The sequence below is a fragment of the Polyodon spathula genome, chromosome 14, assembly GCF_017654505.1.
Source record: "Polyodon spathula isolate WHYD16114869_AA chromosome 14, ASM1765450v1, whole genome shotgun sequence".
NCBI lineage: Eukaryota > Metazoa > Chordata > Actinopteri > Acipenseriformes > Polyodontidae > Polyodon > Polyodon spathula.
The window spans coordinates 17,004,175-17,028,044 of record NC_054547.1 but is presented as its reverse complement, the minus strand read 5'-3'; the positions used below and the strand labels follow the sequence as shown (position 1 = coordinate 17,028,044).

Below are 23,870 nucleotides of genomic sequence, written 5' to 3'. Positions count from 1 at the left end.
ATATGTATATGACATATGTGAGGAGAAATGCTTATGAAACAGTGATTAATCATTGATGATTCTTATTCTGTACTATTCTGTGATTAATCATTGATGATTCTTATTCTATCCTATTATGTTATTAATCTTTGATGATTCTTATTCTATACTATTCTGTGATTAATCATTGATGATTATTCTATACTATTCTGTGATTAATTATTGATGATTCTTATTCTATACTATTCTGTACATACTGTTGATATATGTCATGGTCATTAACTTTTTCATCATATTGACAGCTCTAATTCAGAATTTACAGCCATGGAGGGGCTGTCTATGATTCTAACTCATCCATGGATAACACAGATTTATTTGTCAGCTTGTTCTGTTCTACCTGGCATTGTACACAGAACAATTAATGTTAAGGCAAGTTGCCTAGCCAAGTTTCAAACACAAAAGCTGACCACATCAAATTATTAATGTATCTGATGGGCAGATTGTCAACTATCAACTAACATAAATATGTTGGGGTTACAGATTAAAAAATAACAATAATAATTAATTTGCCAACCATGGACAAACAAAATAATCCTTATTTACACCTGTTTGTGAAGTAACTTAATTTACATCTGCTATTGACATGGAAATATCAGTTTGGTGCAAGAATTCTTTACACCTGACATTTGGAATCCTAAATCCTAAATAACTACCACATGAAATAAGAGAGTTCACAGCACAGAAGGGCTGGTTCAGTAGAACTGCCAGAAAAGGCATTTCCTACTGTCTGTTGATTGTTCATATCCAAAAATGTGTTCAGCTTTGGGGAAGCCAGAGCAGATCTCCTTAAACCTAAACAGTTGCTGACAACTGCATTTCACATTTGGAAATTTAAAAAAAAACAAAGAAAAAACAACTTTGTGCTAGCATATTATCTCTGCATAAGAAAGGATGAGATAACAAAGGGTGCTGGCTTTTTCCACTTGACAAAGACAACAATAATTTGCAGTATTTGAGTAGTTACACGAACACCACTGAGAATGACTGCAATCATCAGAAACATGTACAGGGACATTAAACAGAAAAAGAATGAACATGTCATTTGAAGATGCTAAAATGGTCTCAGAGAATTGCTTTAAAGTTTTTCATTCTGGGGCATCACCCTTGAGAAGTGACAAAAGGGCACAGACTGTCATCTCTAATTGCTCATCTGCATTTAGTTTATTTCAGAAGCTTTATTAATGCTGCTCTAGTCTTGTTTACCACTTTTCTTTCAGGATTCAGACTACTGTAGTTTACTTTACATGTACATGCACGTCAGTATGATTACACCGTGTAACAATTTTTTTTTTTTTTTTTTTTTTGTTCCTGGGTAGTAAGTGTTATTTCCTAATTGCTTATGCCTCAAAAGTATAGAAAATGGCTATCATTCCCCACAAACTTTGCTTTTGTGACCAGGACTGTGATATTTCAAAATATCACTATTTCCAATGGGAAAACGGGCAAATGTGTGTCTTTTCGTTCACATAAAGTCAGAAAAAAACAACAACATGAATCCAAATTAACATGTATTTATACTAAAGTAATATAAAAATGACTACAAAAGATTTAGAAGTGAGTAGTTTTTCGAGATTTACAATTATACTGTAAATATCTAGTATAGTATTATAGTATTTTAAATTGTCATCATAAATGAGTAACTGAAACTTCTTGGAAATTAAAATTGCATGTTTAATTAGATGTTTTAATATCTTCAAGATACAGCAGTGCTACTTACAATCATGCAACCAAGTCTTGCATCTTTATTCAATCTTTTTTATCTTTAGATGTATTCCATTCAGTGACTTGAGGACCAGTTTACTGATCTTCTTTGGTATTCTGGACGGGTCTGCAGCCAGTTCAAATCGATTCAGTATCATTGCGACTGCCACTTTCATTTCATTCATGGCAAAGGTTTGTCCAATGCAGTTCCTATTCAAAAATATGGACATGACAATACAAGAGTTGTCTTCAAATGAAACATTACCAATATTTGAGTGAGATTAAAAAACGTTTTAGATGAAAAAATTGTATTTGCATTATTTGAAGCAAACACTAAACCTGTTATTCTGGAATAAATAAATGCAGGCTACTCAACTGATACTTGAGACTGCTAAGCTTCTTATAAATTACATTTTTGGGGGCTCTGCTCCTTAAACAAACAGATCAAATATTTTCCTTATTGTATACACCCAAGTACCGGGAAGATTGTTCAGCAGACTGTCAATAAACTGGGTCCAATAAAACATGTATTTAAAAAATATTTTGTGTTAGATGTGTATTTATTTTTACAGGCCACACAGGTTTGTAAGTGGCAGCATTTGATTTGAAAGCAGGCAAAGCTATGACTCTAAACTGTATGTTGCACTTAGTAATAAGGATACAGATTCTTTCCTATTAACTGTCTTTAAATAACACAGCTCATGAGAATGTAAAGTAGTCCAGTTAGCTTCCCATGGCATGTCACACATGTCACATGGAGGGTGGGTAATGACTGTAGGTATGGTTCATTGAACTGTCGCTATAAGAATCCTGTCTAGTTGTCTGCCCATAAAGCAAAGACTCAATTATCAGCAGCTTCCTCTGAGTTCCCTGTCTGAATTGGGCTGTGTCTGTTTTGACGTCTACTGTCTACTAAAGGATAAGTTGATTTCACTAATTCAAACTATAGCAGGGAAAGTTGACTCTTCTAGTCCAAGTCTTTGTTTCAACCATATTCCAAATTAAATCTCAATACATACCAGGGGCATAATCTGTGGGAACATTCAATTCAATGTTTTTTAAATTAGTAAAACAGTTTAAAAAAAAAAAAAAAAAAATCCATCACTTTTATAGAACTGTATTATTTTATTGAGACTCATAGAGCAGAACACCAGCTGTAAACACACAGTGTCTGAAAACATGTGGTCTGTATCACTGATATGACTGGAGGTTAAAGCAATGAGGTCAAAGTGAAAGCCAAACAGTTTCCATAACCTGAAAATATGAAGATGCAAGCTCAAATGGTTTAAGAGATATTAGCAGTTCTAGTCATGGCGGCGGTGGATTTGCACATGTATACAAGCTCCCATCGCAGGGATATATCTACCAGGACTGGAATTGTCGACCCTGGACAAAATCATGAACTACCTGTGCCTTAGCTGCATTTCTTAAAAGTATTATTCTATACTGACATGATTTGGGCTGCACCTTGCAATAACTTAACAATGTACATCAATGCAAAACTTCAATTATCATGGTATCAGGGTTGAGATATTGTTGTCAGCAAAGGAATGACACTGCAAGTTTATAATCAGATGGGTGTGATACAATACCAGAATGGGCTTGCATTACAAAGCACGAGGTCATCAATTCAATTCCTCTGTGAGCTGAATGACTCCAAGGACCCAGTGCCAAGCCATGTGTATCACATTTCTAAAACATTTTAATGATTTCCTCATCATGATGAATGTGCTCTAGCAGCATCTAAACATTGAGGTTTTCAGTTTTTTTTTAATAAATATAATGATGTTTTCCACTTTTAAGCTATTTTCAAGGCTGTGTTACCTTTTAAAAACCAGGACCTGTTTAAGAGTGGGGCATGCAGATGTTTTGTAATTTGAATTGTTTAATGTAGCAAGAGTATCCCTGACCCTTCATTTGTTGTGCTGAAGATGGTTCTAAGTGTTAAGAATGTATTTTTGTAGCTTTTGTTAGCATTCATTATACTAATTTGCACAAACCTTGGGCCAGCAGAGAAGGGTATAAAAGCATATGGGTGTCTTTTGGCCGAGTTCTCAGATGAAAACCTCAATGGGTCAAAAACCTAAAATAAAAGTGATAAAAAAGGAGTAACATCTATACTCTTATAAAATGTACCATCATAAACGTGCCCAATGTTTCAGTTTATGATTTTACCAGGTTATACAATGCATTTTCCATAGTTTATCATTTGTTTTTAAGTATGCTTTGCCATACCTCTCTGTGCTATGCTTTACCAGGATGTTGTTATTTTTTATTACACTTTACAGAGCAGGTTTACTTTCCTAAAGGATAATGTTTCTTATAGTTTAAAAAACAAGAATGTTAGTATATACATACTTTGCCACAAATTTACTTACAACATCTGGGCTATTAGTGTCATAGAAAAGTAGACCATCATAACCTACTACATACATAGTATACTTCTGATGTTCAATAACTGTTGTTATTGTTCAATAAAAATGTTGTTACCAAGTTTTGTTACAACTGGAAAAGCACTTCTCTAGAAATACTACAAGTAAAAACGTAAGTGTTACATGTGTTTCTAGGTAAAGATAGATGATAGTTTTAGGTAATTGGATACTCTAAAGTGAGCCATAAAAACAAAAGGACAATACCTTCACAATATACATAAATGCACCTTCACAATGTACATAAATATTACATTTGTGCTATTTTAAAGCATACCTCTGGATTTTCCCAAATACTTGGACATCTGTGGATACAGTAGATGTTGATTCCAACTAGAGAGCCTGTAATAGTAATATGTTTATTTAATGAGCTGAGGCCTTAAACACACAGAAATATATCTGTTCACAAAACCATTGGACAGACATTAACAGTACCTCTGTTTTTTTTTTTTACATCGTTGCATTTCCCATTGCTTGTTTTGTGCCAGCATTTTACACCATCTTCTATAGCCATAGCAAGAGGGGATATACTCTGACACAAGCAATGCCATGCCAGTGCTGTACAGTATATCTATCAATAGCTTCAACACAGCCCTAAAATCTGAATAACTGAAGACTTACTTTGGTGATACTGAAAATAACACATCTAACAAACCCAAGGCCCATGACATATTGTTCAGGTGACTGAGACAGGTAATGGCTGGCATTGTTGTATTCATGTTTGTTTTCTTGAATGTTTCGGTTGTGTTTACTTACTGGGAATGCTATGTTTTGAACTGCAATAGCAGCAAGACTGTTCAGATAATAGATAACACATTACCTTAAAACTCTTTTTTGTGCTGGAGTTCAAGAGCATTGGTGTACAAGGGGCAGCAGGTGTAAAGTGCAACTCTAACAAGACATAGAAGTGACAGATACCATTTACACAGGTTCACGGTTGGTACTAGAACAATTGGGCCAAAGGAAGAAAAAATTAAATACTTTAGCGTAAAGAGGTAATTTATTTAAATTAATGTAGTCCAGCTTGCAGGATACAATACAATATAAAATCACATTGGTGATGCCTATGAACAGAGGTGGTTAGATTCCAGTAATACAGTTGTGTACCTTAGTGGAACACGTCTATGGAAATGGAAGGACTGGAGACATCCCTTATGACAATATTGTCCACCTATGGTATTTCACTTCCCATTCACTTATTACACCCTGCTTCTTGCACATTCCCATGATCAACAAACTGTGATGACTGGTTAAAAAATAACTTTCTTATAAACACAACAACACGTTTTAAGCTGTGCTGTTGTACTGAGACAGCCCACAATAAAAATGCACACTTTTTGTGTGTCATTGCTTTACATAATCAGGCTTCTGAGTACCTCTTAAAAAAAACAAACTTTTCCCTATTTAGTAGTTGCTATTAGCCAAAATGACATGTCTTGCCCTATAAAAACTGCTCATTAAAGCTTTGAAATTCATTTTGCATAGCCAATCATGTCATATTCTTTCCCTGAAACATTTTGTAAAGGGATATACTTGTGTTCTCTACTTAAGGCTCCAAAATACCAGTATGTCCATTTAATTTAGGAATGTTATAAAACAATCAGAGTCTAAAAAGTACTATTTTCTATCCATGAGCAGGTTGGGCTTGTTTTTATTTTTTAACCAAACTAACCAACCAAACTAAAAATGAACTGTGTGCAGGAATACTGCTAAACTCTGCATGAGTTTTGGTTCATAAATGTCAACCATTCATCAATTGCCAATACTCCTGTGTCTCAGCCAACATGAGATTTTGTGACCAAGAAAGTTAACACCCATGATTAATTAGATTTAGTAGTGGCAATTCTATAACCCCATTTAAAAGACTTTTGGAATAACTGAATCTAGATTACTATTTTGTGATCAGTAAGACATGTGCATATCTACCACTTCACTGAGGAGCAATCTGTAGAAATGCATGTTACATATGATGCAGCTTCCCTAACTTAGAATAATACAAACACACACCTTCAGGCAGCGTTTTTCCATCACAGAATGTCAATGGTTTTGTCAGTTTCCGAGATATTCCAGGTACTGGGGGGCTGAGACGAAGAGACTCCTTTATGCACATTGTAGTGTAAGGAATTTTACTGAGATCTTCCCTGAAATCAGAACGAATGACCAGTTATTCTCTAAACTTAAGATATGAAATACAAACAGAACAGTCTAACAGTCTGCTCACCAGTTCTGAACTATTACTGAAGTTAAGTTATGTATGTAAAACTAAAGGGAACTCAAAATGGGGTCTATTAATCTATTAAATGGATCTGATTGGAGCATCTGTACACAACCCTCAGTGGTGTTTTAAAGAAAAAGTAGCTGCAAATTGTATGTATAATGCTAAGAGTAACTCCTATATATGTTAAACATATTTCTAACAAGTCAGAAGTTTAGGGAAAATTCTGGAAAATGTTTAAACATTTAAACTCTACACTAATAACACCCCTCTACTCGATGATGCAAAGCTCAGATGAAAGCATTGTGATTTTACCAGTCCATGGTGTCCTTTCCTGCTAGCACGGCCTGTACTTCATCCCTACATTTCTGCTGGTGTTCTGGATTGGCAGCCAGGTTGTACAATATCCAGGAAATACCACTGGCAGTAGTATCATGTCCCTCAAACATGAATGTATCTACTTCTGCCCGAATGTCTTCATCAGAAAGCCCTTTGTCATGTTCATCCTACGATTAAAAACAGGTTTGTCTTCACTGCTTATTGTGAAACCGTATGCCAAAACTGTGCAGGGTGTAACGTGATGGGGACTATTTTTTATTTCAGACTTTGCTTATGTATTTTAAAGTTGCTCTAGTTAACAAACTGACTTTTATAAAACTGTTGTGCACTTCCACTAATATAAGGGTCTCAAATGTGCAGTTTTGATATAAAACATGTATTTTAATTTTAAAACATGGCATCTGGTACTAAACAAGTCTATAGAAATCTGTTTACAGGCCTTGGTGTCAGGTATTCTTACACCACCTTCTTTCCTGTCATTAACCAGTCAGCTGCTTCCCCTATTGACGTACATACTTTGCAGCCAGTGACATGTAATGCCCCCGAAGACACTACCTGAGGTGAAATTATCAAGCAGGTAAAACAGTAAATGTTAGTGACATGTGACAAGTCGTGACACATGTTCTAAAGTCAATACAAACATTTTAATGGCATAAACGTTGGAGGAAACCTGTAATATAGTTTACATGCTCAAAATGGCACCTTTTTTTTCTTGCTGGTGTTATTCCATTACAAATACACTACTCACTCGATATATCGCAGGTGTTGGTGTCCAATACAAATCCGCTATATATCGAGGGCCATGATATAGCGAGAAACCCATAGAAAAACAAATAGGCTAATAACAAATACTGTACAACCACTCCCTCGTTTTATCATGGGCGTCAGGGTCCAATATAAATCCTATACGCAACCCGCTTTTTCTCATTTTTCATATAAAAAGCAGCACACTGTTTTAATTCATTCTGTGGAGGGTAATTGCTTCTCATCATTTAAGTCTCCAATTCCTTTCATGAATCTTCCTCTCCTTTCTCAAATTATCAAGCCGCTGCATTGAAAGAATCCATTCACAACATAGAAGGCTTGTTGCTAGGGAGCTGACGTCCCTACCCTGTGACTTTTGCTAGTGCATTACTTAAAAATACAGCTTCAGCAAGTACATATTTAGTTTGCTTTGTGTTATTGTGCAATGTGTGTGTATATGAGAACAGTACGATATTAGTGCTTTGTTTTTAATTGTTCTGTATATTTTAGTTTGTAATGTGTAATACGAAATAAAACGAACAGTAATTTTTAGTGAAATTGTCTATATGTAGTGCAGCTAAGGCATGACTGTAAAAGGACCAGGGCCGCGACATATCCGAATCCGCAGTATAGCGAAGGACGAGATAACGTGGGTGTATTTGATTTAATTCAGAGCATGAGCCTTTTCCCTTGCAATAGTTGCTATGCAAAGGAGCATGACTTTCTCTTCTGAGTGATAGATCGATGATTGTTACTGCAACTAGGATACAAAGGAACACTGTGTCCCATGTCTTCAAAGAGTTGATGGTCTGTATCAGCTCCTCACTGACAGGGGGAAACATAACTCTTCAGTAAATTGTAAGAGGTGGTTGTCACTGCATTAAAAACAAAGACAATTCTGCCATTGAAAGTAATGAGCAGAATCACGCAGGGTGAATATCCATAGCTCAGGTAACCTCTTATAGTCTGCAGTTTGCCTACAGTAGTTCAAAGAGCCCTGTCATCGAACTATGGAGAACAGGAAAAGCCTTATGTTGTCAGAAGAATCAGTTCACACACGATGGATGGAAGGAATTTAGATGTGGAGACAGCCTCAGGAAACCCTCTGCATTGATTGCTTTGGGCCAACCATCCAGCCTGCTTAATAATGTACTTTAATTGTCTTTTGTCAGGGACCAGTTACTCCTTTGGAGGGTAGAGTCAATGGGCAGGTGCTTAATTGCCTTTTACCTTGATGGACGAAATGCGTTTCAATATGACCTATTGCCTGTTCCTAAACACCTGCCGTGGCCTGCACAGTCTAATTGAGCAAACGTGGGATGAGCTGGAATGTCAAATGTCAAACATGTCAACCACAGTCACAAACATGCCTGGCACAAGTGCTCTGCACTCAAATATACACAGCTGTAATTTGTTTAAATGGACCATTCAGGAGTATTTTCACCATTTTGACTGTCCACTAACTGTAGAAATTGAAGGTAAAACAATTTTTGAACCGTTTGCAGGGAAGACACAAGATATAAAATCAAGAAAGTGCTGTGGTAACTTACCCTTGCACACAGCAGGATATCCAAGAAGTCTAAATACCTCTTCTTCTGAATTTTTAAAAGTTCTTTTTCGTCCTGTAGAGTTTCTTTTCTTTGTTTTATTACTTGTTCTGTTATAAGAAGGGAATAATTACAAAACTTTTTTCTAAAGAAACCTTTTCCACAGTATTGTGGCAGAAACACAGCATGTTCTGTAGCTATTACCACAGGACCAACAATAATACTACTAATACTACTATGACTAATACTACTGCAACTACTATGATGACTACTACTACTACTACTACTACTACTACTACTACTACTACTACTAATACTAATACTAATAATAATAATAATAATAATAATAATAATTATTATTATTATTATTATTATTATTATTATTAGTAGTAGTAGTAGTAGTAGTAGTCATAGTTGTCATTGTAGTAGTATTAATTTATCTTTTATGAGTAAATAGCATACCAGAAAAAATCATTATTAAAAAAAAGAAAATCTATATATTTTACCTGTGTGACCACGTGCTACCTTGCATGCTTTCCGAAATCTATAACCATGTGGACTAAGATGGAAAATAATGTCAATGTGATAAGGAAAATACCAAAACCTGGTATTTGTGAGATCACAAAGTTCATACACAGCGCCGATGTAAGAATTTAAACATGGCGACTTTAAATAAGACCACAAAATATATATGTATATCATATATATGTCATATATATCATAATATATACAGTATATATATATATATATATATATATATATATATATATATATATATATATATATATATATATTATATTAGTATACTATATATTATATATCTCGTATCTTTCACAATATCATTAATGACATGTTGGCATGAAAGTGTTAATAATGCCAGACAAAATGGTTAATAATAACTTTTAAATGTAGTTTTTTCTTTCTAAACATCCTACTTTCTGTAACTATTAACTGAAAAACACAGAAACACCTTCATATTATATGCCACAAGTGTGCTAAAAATGATACAAGAGAACCCCTTTATCCAAGATCCCCCTTATAAAGCATATTCTGCTCTACTGGTATAATCTGTATACACAGCCCAGATTCTGCAAAATCTCAATTGCTAATGTGTTTAGGTGCTGAAGGGTGGAGGAAGAAATCTAAAACAATAAGTAATGCCAACTCTCTGATTTGTATACATAGTGAGACCATGAAAAAATCTCTTAAATACAAAACAAAATACACAATATATCTTTCTTGCCTCTGCAGTTACTTTATTTTTCCAAAAATGCCACAAGGTCCTTCATTATATTCACTAGGAAGAATCCTCATACATTTTGACGTGCCAAGTAGTTATAGCTTAAATATACTGACCTCTCAATCTGGCAGTTGCTATGGTAACTGAAAGCACACTTCATTATACTATCAAGGGTCATCAGGCTAATGTGCTGGTAAACTTCCATAGACTCCTCCTTCCCAGCAAGTTTTTCCCATTTATCCTGTTTAATAGGAAAATGCTTGTAACACATAACCTCAGAAAATAATATAAATAACATTATAAAATTCAGTGGCCCTGGATTCTACAGTACATGGAAAAAATAACATGTTACAAAGCAAAGTCTGAATAAATTGAGGCTTGTATGTTTATAATATAGTCAGTGAAAGAAAAAATGACAATTCTACTATACTATGTTTTTTACTTCTGGTGCCGTTTTTCATTTAATCCCAAAATATTATAAAAGTGCTGTGACAAAATGGGTTTTATGTTTGAACACTCTTCCAAAATTTAAAAAAATATTCAAATTATCTCGACAAAAAAAAACAAAAAACATAATTTATACCTATTGTAAAAACAGGAGTAAAATAAACCCAGTACATTTGTATTATGTATGCACGATTCAGCTTGTAATTTTGGCAGAAGCTGTTAATGGGTACTGCCGAGTACCAAAATACATTCACGGAAATTAACATGCCTGTATTTCTGAGGGGAAAATGGTTTTCTATGTGAGGAAATGACCAATTTGTGTGTATTTCTGCATTGAATTCTGCACCCTTGTGTGAACTCTGAATTGATTTCAGCGATCAGAGGGACTGATTAACCTTTAAGCTTGTGATTAAAAATAGTGTAGTGTAGGATGTAAAGATCACACAAAATACAATTAAAATATGTGAGTAGAAAACGTTCTTACTATATGTAGATGTATTTTTTATACATGCTACACTTGCCCTGGCATATTTGATGTTTATAAAGTGTTACATCATTAACATTTGGGCTGGCGGGAGGCCCATCTTTCTCTTCTTCTTCCTCTGCCACTGATGTTCTGATATAAAGTATACATTTGTTTTATGTTTTAAGAAGCAATATAAAATAGTTCATACCAACATAATGTTTGAAGCATCTGCTACCAGTTTCACATATGGTTTTAAAACATCGTAATGGAATCCGGGCGTCAAAAGTCTCCTATGCCGAAACCATTTCTGACCATCTGCCACCAGCAAACCATTTCCTGTTGACATATGCAAACATGTTGATGAAATGTACAGTATATTGTATGCCTCATACATCAAAAAACAAATTTCTTAAAGAGCAACTTTAGTCTGAAATATAGCGCAGGAGGCAGAAATACCATTTCTGCCTCCTGTGCTATATGCATTACTGAAATATTTTTTTCAACATTATAAAAATTGTTTTGATATTTTTACTCATATTCCCTGGGTCATAAATCTACTTAAGAATGAAATCAAACTAATTATTTATCAAACCTTCGATGTGAATCGGTAGCAGACAAAAACATGACATGAAAGCTTCCAGCAGGCTGACACACCGAGGCAGGTTTTCTGTTCCTGCATGATTCCTAGCATGTTAAGACAGTGCTGTACAATAAGTAACAGCATAGAATGTATGCCAATAGATAGATCTGCACATTTGGAGATTTTGCTGGTACTAATTTTACGGGTACAGTTTTAGAGAGATTATACACTATAACTGTGATGTGTCTCTATTACAGTTCCCTAGATATGAAGAAATTCATTGGCAATGGTGTCAGTTTCTGCAAGTTGGAAGACCTGGTTTCAGAGTTGGAAACACAGAATAAATTATTTGTTGGCAAAATTAGCAATATGAGATGTATCTGCTATAATTATATCTACTGTACTAGAAAATAAATAAATAAATTATACATACAGAAATCAATGTGCAATATGTAGTCACCCATTTTTTGCAAAAGAAAATAATAGAAGGCTTTAAATTTCAAAATTAAATCATACAAGTGCTTTGTTCCTAGTTGTGTAAAATTATGGTTTTATTTTTATTTTTACTGTAATTTCTATCCTGTTACAAAAAAACAGTAAACCAAAAAACCCCAACAACACTAAATTTACATAATAATTAACACTTTATTTCAGACAGTTCCACTAGCCGTACATGTGAATGGGGTCCTGAATCATGGAATTATGGATAACACAAAAAGAATTGTTTTTGTGAACCATTTCAGAATTTTCAATTTCAAACTCAGTGGCTTCACAACTAAAATATCATCATTATGGTGTGTAGTAATGTTTTGCGATCCTGAGAGTAAGGCAGACACAGATGCCGGAAGGATGACGTCTACTGATTCACTCCAAAGAAGTGTTCAGAATTTTATCACCTTCATTTCCCACTTGATTAATGACCCAGACATGTATCTAAAAACACTGAAACAATCGAGATTATGATGAAAAAGACATTTGAGCGATATATATATAGCACAGGAGACAGCAGTGGTTAGTAGTGTTTGTGTTGTAAACACTAAAAGGTGTTCTGTAACACTTCAAACGCTTTAAGCACAGACAACAATTGGTGTGCAGACAGGTCCTTCTCACAATGCCTACTGGCACTGCTTGTTAACATAAGATGCCACTCAAAGAGCGACGAATTCTCTCTGATTCATAAGGATTAAGGTTTGTTGGAATATTCCCGGCTGGTTGGCATAAATTGACAGAGACAATCATCTATATATATATATATATATATATTAATATAAGCAAATAGCAAATTTGATAAAGTACCTGTATAACGCTTCTAATAGTTTTCAAATGCTTTCATTTAAAGCCTGTCGTTCTTTGAAGAACTGGATCTTGTGGAGGAGAGCAAACAAAAAGGCACTTGCTGGGTTTACATGCATGTGAAAATCGACTCTACAGCCATGATTATGTTACATTGTCATGCAAACACATCATGAAACAGCAAAAGAATGTTGTTTGGTTAGCGCAACTTTAAAGGCAGGGCCAATCGCTTTCTCACGATAAAACAGCTGTAAAAACCCATGTAAACCAGAGCAGGAATCGTGCTTGTGGCTCACGAGATTTCAGCATTCAAGATCTGGTTTAACTGGCGGAACTGAGAGAATCTCACGTTATTCCTCAGCAAAGCCGTACCAAACCACACACACACACACAAGAAAAATCGCAAAAGATGCTGCAAATGTAAACCACTCTTACAGCCTAAATGCATGTTGTTAAGCATAACTAACCAAACGTATAGCCTCATATTATTATTATTATTATTATTATTTATTATTTATTATTATTATTAGTAGTAGTCATATTTTCTTTTTATAATTCTTTTAAGCTGTCCCAGGAACAACAGAACTGTTAGATCAATTGGCATATTGTGCAATAAGTAATGGATATAGTTAACAAACAACATAATGTACTGTATAGCTTTAAATAAAAACTTTTGTTTGAATGTTTATAATATTACAAAACATCCACGTTTCATTATAATATGTGTGTTATGCAGACTCTGCACCTGGCACTTCTACCGCAGCTGCAGACCAGCAGTCACTGGCTTCTCTGAGAAGAGACAGGGTATAGGGACCAGGAACACTAGGATGCTCAGGCTGGTACTCCGCCTATAGAACTGCCAGTGCATGAAGCTGCTCAGGAACCTCGTATTTATTTTTACGACCCCCCTGTTCTCAATCTTATATTCATGTCGACCTATGGATCATACCATTTTTTATTGTATTCCCATATTTTCCACATATATTTATAGACTACTTTCATTAAATAAAACTTTTAGGTGTTACGCATATCTATTTTTTAAGTAGTAAAACTCATACTTAGTAGAAGTTTTATTTTATACACTTTTATATGTTCGTGTGTGTTGGAATGGTAACACAAGACACAAACAAGTGAGGCGTGATAATTCGGAATGTGCTCGATAACAAGTAGATTCTTTTCTCTTCTTAATTTTTTTAAATCTTCATGGCAACGCATGAAGATCTCCTCACGATATTCAGAGTTATTCTTTTCCTAATTACTAGGCAGACACAGACATTTTAATATCCCCTCCCCTAAATTACTATGAATTGTGTAATCTGCATTGGTACAGCCGATTTTTTTTTTCCTAATTTAGAACAGCATAGCAATGCATTTCCTAAAAAGTATGGCAAACACAATGTGAGGAAAACTGTCATGACTTGTCCATGTAAACGCTGTCACTGTTGTTCAATAATGAAGTGCTGTACTGTGTTTTGGGGTAGACAAATGAATAGTACATACCGATCCAAGGAATAAGAAATGTATATGAAATATCATCTTTTGGTTCTGTAAACATGAACACAAATACAACAAAATAGATTAATAGCTCAAGAAGCAATACTTCTTGACAATATTTTACATATATTACACATGAATATCACAGTAATGTACCATGAAGCCCTCCTAACTGAAGCAAATCACTAAAAATAACAAATCAATAGCAAAACATTTTTTGGGATTTTTATTTATTTATTTATTTTTACAAAATTCTCTTCTCTGAATAATGTTAGAAGTGTTTTTTTGTTTTTTTCTGGGTCTATTATTCCCCAGATTTAAAATTTCATTGTCCTAAATAAAATGATTTGTCATAGCTTCTAATATATTATATAATATCAATGGTGTAAAATGTTATTACAGTATATTACATACAAGCTAAAATGTTTTGTATCGACACTAAGTGCTGGAGATTTGAAGCAAGACCATTCTTTAAATCTATTCAATATCTTAGCTGATCCCAAATCATTCAAGTAATGTATATATCTAAAACAAATCTACACAATCAAAACTGGGTAAACAAAACATTTATAAAGCATCTGCAGTTTAATTAGACTATAAAGAAAATGGTTGTAAATACAGTAAGACAGAGACACATACCCGTAGTTGCTAGGATGGTTTTAACATAATCTGGATGGTTGATGTCCAGGACTGACACAAAAGGCCCAAACCAGAAAGGGACACAGTAGGGATACTGTTTTGCCCAGCTGATGTACTTGTCAAAATCTGTCCCATCTTGATGAAACTTTACAGGTTGGGGAAGAAGGTGGGTATGTACAGCATTAAGCTCCAAAGCATATATTATAAGTGTACTAATGACAGATTATTCTGTCGTTTTGATGAAGTCTGATTTAAATTGTATTCTGTAGCTTTGCGTTAAGGTCTATACATGTCATATTTTAGTCATGTGTTCAGTTCTAGTGCTGAATGACTTTTTTTTGTATTTCATGTATGTTGCATTCGTTCAATCCAAGGACAGAATTACTATCCGAATTGCATTGTTCTAAAAAGATTCAGAGCCTGAATTACGGAAATTATCCAAATTCAGCTGTTTAATTTAGCTTTTAAATATACTTTTTTAGTACATGCAACTTAAACATAATACTCCATGAACGTTCATGTTGTGCTACGTTTATTTCACTCATGGGTATGGCATATACAACCCATAACTACCTGGATTGCACGAATGTTGCAAAAATAAAGAGACTTTACATTTATTAGCTTTTTTTTTCCTTTTAAAAAAATGGAAGTAAATTACAGACTGGTGTAAATGCCTTTAATAACAGGTCATCCTATGTTCATCTGTATACTGAGTGCACAAAACATTTCATTGACCTGCTATAACACAGAAACAACTGTGTCTCGTTTTTCAGGTTTCTGTGATTTTGGCCACTGCAGCATATCTGTAGCTTATCACAATACATACTGTATGCATAACTCACCTTTTAAGCAGTTAAGGTTATAATAGTCAAGATAAGTAATCAAGTAGAATACACTGTACCCACATGTTTATGGAAACAGGTATAACACATTCCCCCGCTATAGGTTTCTAACAGTTCAATTGTGAAGGTTCTTTTTTTAACATTTTGCAAGACTGCATGCACAGTTATAAGTTCAATAATATTACAATCGACTGTAAAAGGTAACTGGTAACTGTTTGGGGCACTATTTCTACTTTGCCTTTGTGGGCTTTAAGCTTTCTTTGCTAAGCAAACAAACTAAAAACAAACAAGTTTAAAACATATGGATGACACAGACTTCTATAAACAAATTAGAAAATGGTAAATGAGAAACTGAAATGATTTTCTGTTTTCTTTCTGGAGATTTTTCTTTCAACAGCAATACAGAATACAACGCTACATATGGCTGTTAAACCAGTTAGGCAAAAAAAATGATATTATCCCTAAAGCAGAAGCTAGGGACAGAACCAAACTTGGGTTGGTTTAACACATGAACACAAAATAGCTTCATAGTGGAACAAACACAAAATGATGATGATTTTGTTTTACAGTAAGAATAATCTAGAAAATGTCTAAGAACTCTAGAAACCTTTAAGCATCCCATGTACTGTTCTAGCCTTCTAGATTATGTTGATCCCTTTAAAAAATGGCCAATTGAGTGACCTACACTAATAAAAGTAGAGGTCAAAAGGTTGACATATATATTTTTGTAAGATTTAAGATATTTCCATGCAAGACTTCAGGTGATTAAAAAAAAAAAAATATATATATATATATATATATATATATATATATATATATATATATATATATATATATATATATATATATATATATATAGCTCTGGAAAAAATTAAGAGACCACTGCAAAATTATCAGTTTCTCTGGTTTTACTATTTATAGGTATGTGTTTAGGTAACATGAACATTTTTGTTTTATTCTATAAACTACTGACAACATTTCTCCCAAATTCCAAATAAAAATATTTTCATTTAGAGCATTTATTTGCAGAAAATGACAACTGGTCAAAATAACAAAAAAGATGCAGTGTTGTCAGACCTCAACTAATGCAAAGAAAATAAGGTCAGATTCATTTTTAAAGGAAGAGTTCAGAAATCAATATTTGGTGGAATAACCCTGATTTTCAAGCACAGCTTTCATGCGTCTTGGCATGCTCTCCACCAGTCTTTCACACTGATGTTGGATGACTTTATGCCACTCCTGGCGCAAAAATTCAAGCAGCTCGGCTTTGTTTGATGGCTTGTGACCATCCATCTTCCTCTTGAACACATTCCAGAGGTTTTCAATGGGGTTCAGGTCTGGAGATTGGGCTGGCCATGACAGGGTCTTGATCTGGTGGTCCTCCATCCACACCTTGATTGACCTGGCTGTGTGGCATGGAGCATTGTCCTTCTCTGGTTTTACTATAAATAGTAAAACCAGAGAATTTTGCAGTGGTCTCTTAATTGTTTCCAGAGCTATATATATATATATATATATATATCCTCTAGGATCATATTTAAAAAAAAAATTAGTGGACTTCAGTCGTACCTCAGTGCCTATAGAAAGTCTACACCCCCTTTCAAAATGTTCACCTTTTGTTGCCTTATAGCCTGGAATTAAAATGCATTAAAATAGTTCTTTATTTCATTTATCTACACATCCTACCCCATAACTGCCAAATGAAATAAATATGCTAGAAATTTGAAGAAAATTAATTAAAAATAAAAACTGAAATAGCTTGCTTGGATAAGTGTCCACCCCCTTGTAATAGCAATCCTAAATTAGCTCAGGTGTAACCAGTTGCCTTCAAAATCACACACCAAGTTAAGTGGCCACCACCTGTGTTAAATTGTAGTGATTCACATGATTTCAGGATAAATTCAGCATTCCTGCAGGTTCCCTCTGCTGGGTAGTGCATTTCAAAGCAAAGACTCTACCATGAGCACCAAGGCGCTTTCAAAAGAACTCGGGGACAAAGTTGTTGAAAGACACAGATCAAAGGATGGGTATAAAAAAATATCAAAGGCCTTGAATATCCCATGGAGCACAGTCAAGACAATTATTAAGAAGTTGAAGGTGTATGACACCACCAAGACCCTGCCTAGATCAGGCCGTCCCTCCAAACTGGATGACAGAGAAAGAAGGAGACTGATCAGAGAGGCTGCCAAGACGCCAATGGCAACTTTGCAAGAGCTCAGGCTTTTATGGCCAAGACTGGTCCAAGTGTGCATGTGACAACAATATCCCAAGCACTCCACAAATCTGGCTTATATGGTAGGGTGGCAAGAAGGAAGCCATTACTCAAAAAAGCCCACCTTGAATCCTGTTTGAAGTATGCAAGTATGTGGCAAAAAGTTTTGTGTTCTGACTAAACTAAAATGGAACTTTCTGGCATAAATGCGAAGTGTTATGTTTGGCACAAACCCAACACAGAGCATCACCCAAAAAACCCCATCCCTACTGTGAAGCAAGGTGGTGGCTGCATCATGTTATGGGGATGTTTCTCATCGGCAGGGATTGGGGCACTTGTCAAGATAGAAGGGAAAATAAATGGAGCAAAGTACAGAGAAGTCCTTGAGGAAAACCTGCTGCCCTCTGCAAGAAAACTGAAACTGGGATGGAAGTTCACCTTTCAGCATGACACTATGTGCAGGGATGTCCAGCAGCCTATCCAGGACCTGCTGACTCCTCTGCCTGCCCAGACCGTACACCAACCCAGGTTGGATGCATCTGTGATCACCACTTGACGGTTGTGAATCACTCCATCCTTACGCCTTTGCTCAGGTGAGATGCTTGCCTCCATCAGCATAGGACTTCCTAGCATAGGCAAGACACAGTCAGTGTACTGTGAACCCTTGTTGAATAGGGCCAGACAGTTGCGAATGGCAGCTACTCTGTCATCCGACAGGTAGGTTCGCATCGTAAAGAAATCCAGCCGGAGACCCAAGTAGATCATACTTGCACCAGTATTAATTGACTCTTGGCATCGTTGAGGGTGAAACCCAGCCTCAACAGATGCTTCATCACAATCACTGTGTGGGCCGCTGCTCCTTCCTGCGACTGGGAACTGATCAACCAGTCATCCAGGTAGTTCATCACCTTGATCCTTTGCAGCTGCAAGGGAGCTAGGACGGCATCCATACACTTTGAAAATGTGTAGGGGGCTAAGGAGAGGCTGAATTGCAGCACGGAAAACTCGAAGATGCTCTCCTGAAAGGAGAATATTTCCTGTGCACTGGATGAATAGGGAGGCGCCTAACCTTAACCACATGTACTCAACAAAACCCAGGGTAGTGCATAGCATATACAGGGGTGGATACACAGGCTCTATTGGCTGTGGTAGGCAATCAGGAGTGCAGTACAGGGAAACACACAGTGCTGCACCAAGGTGCCGCATGGCGATAACCTGGTTCTGGACTGTGTGCAGTCACACAGCTGGGCAACGTGTAGCGTATACTTTTTTAACTGCAAAGGCAGGAATAGAAAAAGAAAATAGAGGCTCACAAGCACAGCAATTGAGCTATGGGGGAACAATAGTCACCAAGCCGGACGGGTGAGCTGTAAAATTTTATTGTTATTGTTATTACCAAGCAAACACAAACACGCACACAACAGGAAAGCTGTAAGGGTAAATAGAATAGTCACCACGGCAGCGCGGGTGCAGTGGCACCGTGCACACCGTGCGCACCGAGTGCATCGAACGCCGTGCGCAACAAGGCACCAAACTATCAAGGGCTGAGCGTGCACCAAGGTACCAAAGCACCGGGGGGTAGCTAATGCAGTGGTGCCAACCCAACCGCGTGTAGTCAGCCACCTGGTCAGCGCACAACATGCACCAGGGGAGACACATAGGCCAAAGCCACGGCGGGAGAGAGCTCAGTTAGTAAGAGAAATAAAGGAGAAGGGAGAACGTACTTTTTTTTTTTTTTTTTTTTTTTTTTTTTTTAAGGCCCGACGCACCGAGGTGGGCAGTCCGAGGTAGCTGGTGAGGTCTACTCAACAACAGGATAGGTTAGAACACAGCCCCGGAGGAGGACACACGGCTGACTGGCTGTTGTTGCTCAAGGGAGGGGGCTGCAAACTGAGCCCCGGCAGAGGAACGATGTTCTTCCTGAAGGTCTAGGTTGAAAGACAACACACGCACGCACCAATACTGCACAGGCAGTCACACTCACACGACAGATAGCCGAGAAAAGACAAGTCTGTGTCAGAAGCGGAGCAGGCTGTGAGCAAGAAAAATGGAGCCGCTGATTCCATTAGAGCGGCAAGCCAGCTCTGAGCACGAATGCAAGGGAACTAGTCAACTCAGAGGAGCTCTTTCAAAAACACACTCGGGTTAGTGACACAGAAGCACACCTTACCATAGGCGAGAGCCAAAACAGGAAGTGATCTCTACTTATTACCTCGGCAGGCGGGACCGAGGATGTAACTCCACGGAGGGGACTATCGGCAGCTCTGACATTAAATGCTCAGTGAATACCTACCTAAGGCAGGCATATCCCAAAAGTATTGGTTGGTGGTTGTCTTCGAATGGAAAGGGAATCGTTACATCATTAACTACTAGATTAAATGTATAGAAATTATTGGTTAATTTGTAATGCATACACCACGTATAAAAAAGACATTGCAATAACCACCAGTAGCTCATTAAAACAGTTACACTGTAACTTACTCTGCCGCAACAGATATAGGCTGGAGTAAATATTTGCATAATCTCCTGATATTGATCCCTTACTAGACCAGCAAATATTTGTAGTAATTTTCTGACAAGACAGTAAACTCCATATACCGTAAAACGTCAAATAATCGCCTGTCTCTAATACGCGCAGGGTCTGCTGGCAAATAATGTAAATACAGCTCTGTCATTGCCATTGAAGCTGAGGAAGATGAGGAGGAGCTTGAGCGTAATGAAGTGACAGCGATGAAAGTGACTCTCAGGATTAATAAATAATAATAATAATAATAAAATAATAATAATAATAATAAAATAATAATAATAATAATATAAAATGTAATTTAAGTTAAGCCTATATGTAATGCATAGCCTATTTGTTTACTGCAGTAACTACGCTATTAAAATTGTTGCTTATTGTTTTACTTAGTTTGAGGCACGAAAGTGTCACATTATATTTATTTATAGCAATTCTGTATATTGTTTTTGATGTGAAATTCTGTATCTGAAATGTAAACTAATTAATGAGGTATCACTGTCCAGAAAGACTGATAATATTTAATAAGCAATTAATAGAAGTCAGACCAAGTAAAACAACACAAATACTGGGCAGCATGTCTTTTTAAATTTATTTTACTCTTCTGTTTGGTTAAAGCTCTCTTTATCCCTCAGTGTAGACTGCAAATAAATCTTTGGCTACGTTCGTGTTACTCCTAGAAAGTCTGCATTGAAGTCAGGAGTCATACGTTTTTTGTACAGAGTGTCCAGTAAGGTATGTGTTTAATTATATTAAACACTGGGGTCCCCCAATATTTTACATGGGTGGGGGTACAGTATTCCATAGCTATTGAGAAGCTAGAATTCCATATCCCTTCACAATGTAATCAAAACATGAGTTTAACGGGATGTAATCCCTGTACAGTGTTTCTGGAGTTTGCTTAGGCACCAACATATTGTAATGATCGCTGTTAGTATTAATACAATCTAAAATAAAAGCTGTCTACACCAGAACATAATGTTACAAATTAAAGTTTTATTTGAATATTCCCTTATTTTTATCGCCAACAGCAAATGGAAAAAAAAAAGCAGATTGCTTGTGATGGCTGCAGTCTCTGGTTCCATTTGGATTGCATTAATCCACAGCATCAGCCAAAAGATTTAGACCATTCCTTGTTTTTATTGCTGCAAGTTTATACAATAATTAGGCTAATAAGCCACAAGGTTGTACACTTGTGGATCTTGGCAGACTGGCATATGCCATATTTCCATACTTGGCCCCAGTATTGCTGCTTGCAGCTATATTCTTCTTCTTGTTATTATTATTCTTCTGTCAACTTCAAATTAGTTTTACATGACTTTTTGTTGTTTATATTTAGTTTATTAATATTGTTTCTATTTTTGTTTATTTTTAGCCCAGATAAGTTACTAATATTATTGTATTTTTTTTTTCTTTTCCTTTGCTGTTGGCAGTAAAAACAAGAGACTGTTCAAACAAAACTTTGATTTGTAACATTATGTTCTGGTGTAGACAGCTTTTATTTTAGACTGTATTAATGCTAACAACGATCATTACAATATGATCATTGGTGCCTAAGCAAACTCCAGAAACACTGTATAGAAACCACATACCATTAAACTCATGTTTTGATTACATTGTGAAGGGATACAGAATTCTATGGCTTCTCAATAGCTATGGAATACTGTACCCCCACCCATGTAGAATATTGGGGGTGGAGGGGTGGGCAGTGTTTAACACATTTTGCCACATACCTCACTGGACAGTCTGTACAAAAAAAATATAACATGATCCATTAAATTCATGTTTTGATTATACTGCAAGGGGATACAGAATTTTTTGGCTTCTCAATAGCTATGGAACAATGTACCCCCACCCATGTAGAATATTGTGGGACCCAGTGTTTAATATAATTGAACACATACCTCACAGGACAGTCTCCCGACTTCAGCGAAGACTTTCTATGAGTAACGCGAACGCAGCCAAAGATTTATTTGTAGTCTACACTGAGGGATAAAGAGAGCTTTAACCAAACAGAAGAGTAAAATAAATCAAAAAAGACACGCTGCCTAGTATTTGTGTTGTTTTACTTGGTCTGACTTCTATTAATTGCTTATTAAATATTTTCGAAGTCTTTCTGGGCAGTGATACCTCATTAATTAGTTTACATTTCAGATACAGAATTTCACATGTCAAAAACAATATATAGAATTGCTAAAATTAAATATAATGTGACGCTTTCGTGCCTCAAACTAAGTAAAACAATAAGCCTGAGTACATCATGGTAACTATCAGTGTGGCGCGTATACACAGATATATTTGACATTCCAATTCAGATGTCTTTTGAAAAAAGGGGAAAAAAGCATCTGCGCAGGCGTGAAATCACAAGGGATATCGAATTCCATGGTGTACTAAAATTAGCGTCTCACCTGTCTCTGTCCAATACGCGCCGGGTCTGCTGGCAAATATTGTAAATACACGAAGTTTAATTGAAGTTTCACAGTAATTCACTTATGTAATCCAGCAACTACAATGTTATACCAGTAAACCAATAATGTTGGTTCTTTACTGTTCTACCACCATAATATAATTGTAATCAATGCCCGTTTCCTTTGTGTTTTACTTATACTGTAAATACTACAACACATAGACCCCTATCTTATTGCAGTTCACAATATAAACATAAACACAATATAAACATTTTAGTACTGTACCTCATGTTCATGCCCATAGAGCCAGTGTCGTGGCGGTCCTGGAAAAGCCTCCAATGCTTTGATCGATTGTTTTCTACTAATAAACAGCTTTGTTACTTTCAGCACCAAGTTTACCAGACAGAAGGCAGCAATTAAATGACACACGCGATGAATATCAAAAGCAAAGGACACCAGATTTCTTAAAGCTTCGACCGTGTCCATTGCTCCTCTGGTACTTGTGACGTTGGTTGCAGCACAGTGCTGTCTGTACTACCCCTCTGAATCAGCGTTGCCAATTCCACAAAGCAGGAAGTCGCTAGAGAAACCACACAAACACGTTAGACGGCTTTATGCATTCTAAAGTCTGCAGAAATGTCGCTGTTACCACTCCTCTTGGAATCGCTTAATCAGAGTAAACACCAATATAAACAATAGTAAATGTATTAATGATGG

General features: G+C 36.1%; 1 protein-coding gene across 1 annotated transcript in view; it reads right to left on the bottom strand.

Moving 5' to 3' along the window:
- Positions 1-23,714, bottom strand: part of LOC121327135 (cytochrome P450 4B1-like) — a 27,903-nt gene extending 4,189 nt beyond the window's left edge. Inside the window, exons 1-12 of the mRNA XM_041270950.1 lie at positions 23,439-23,714; positions 15,174-15,318; positions 14,541-14,585; positions 11,376-11,503; positions 10,367-10,495; positions 9,521-9,680; positions 9,018-9,124; positions 6,700-6,890; positions 6,177-6,310; positions 4,447-4,511; positions 3,741-3,823; positions 1,757-1,950 (exon numbers count right to left, since the gene is read on the bottom strand). Of these exons, the coding sequence (XP_041126884.1) occupies positions 1,782-1,950; positions 3,741-3,823; positions 4,447-4,511; positions 6,177-6,310; positions 6,700-6,890; positions 9,018-9,124; positions 9,521-9,680; positions 10,367-10,495; positions 11,376-11,503; positions 14,541-14,585; positions 15,174-15,318; positions 23,439-23,639 (1,557 nt within the window). The 5' untranslated portion in view covers positions 23,640-23,714 and the 3' untranslated portion in view covers positions 1,757-1,781. The remainder of the gene's footprint in view (positions 1-1,756; positions 1,951-3,740; positions 3,824-4,446; positions 4,512-6,176; positions 6,311-6,699; positions 6,891-9,017; positions 9,125-9,520; positions 9,681-10,366; positions 10,496-11,375; positions 11,504-14,540; positions 14,586-15,173; positions 15,319-23,438) is intronic.
- Positions 23,715-23,870: the final 156 nt, after the last annotated feature.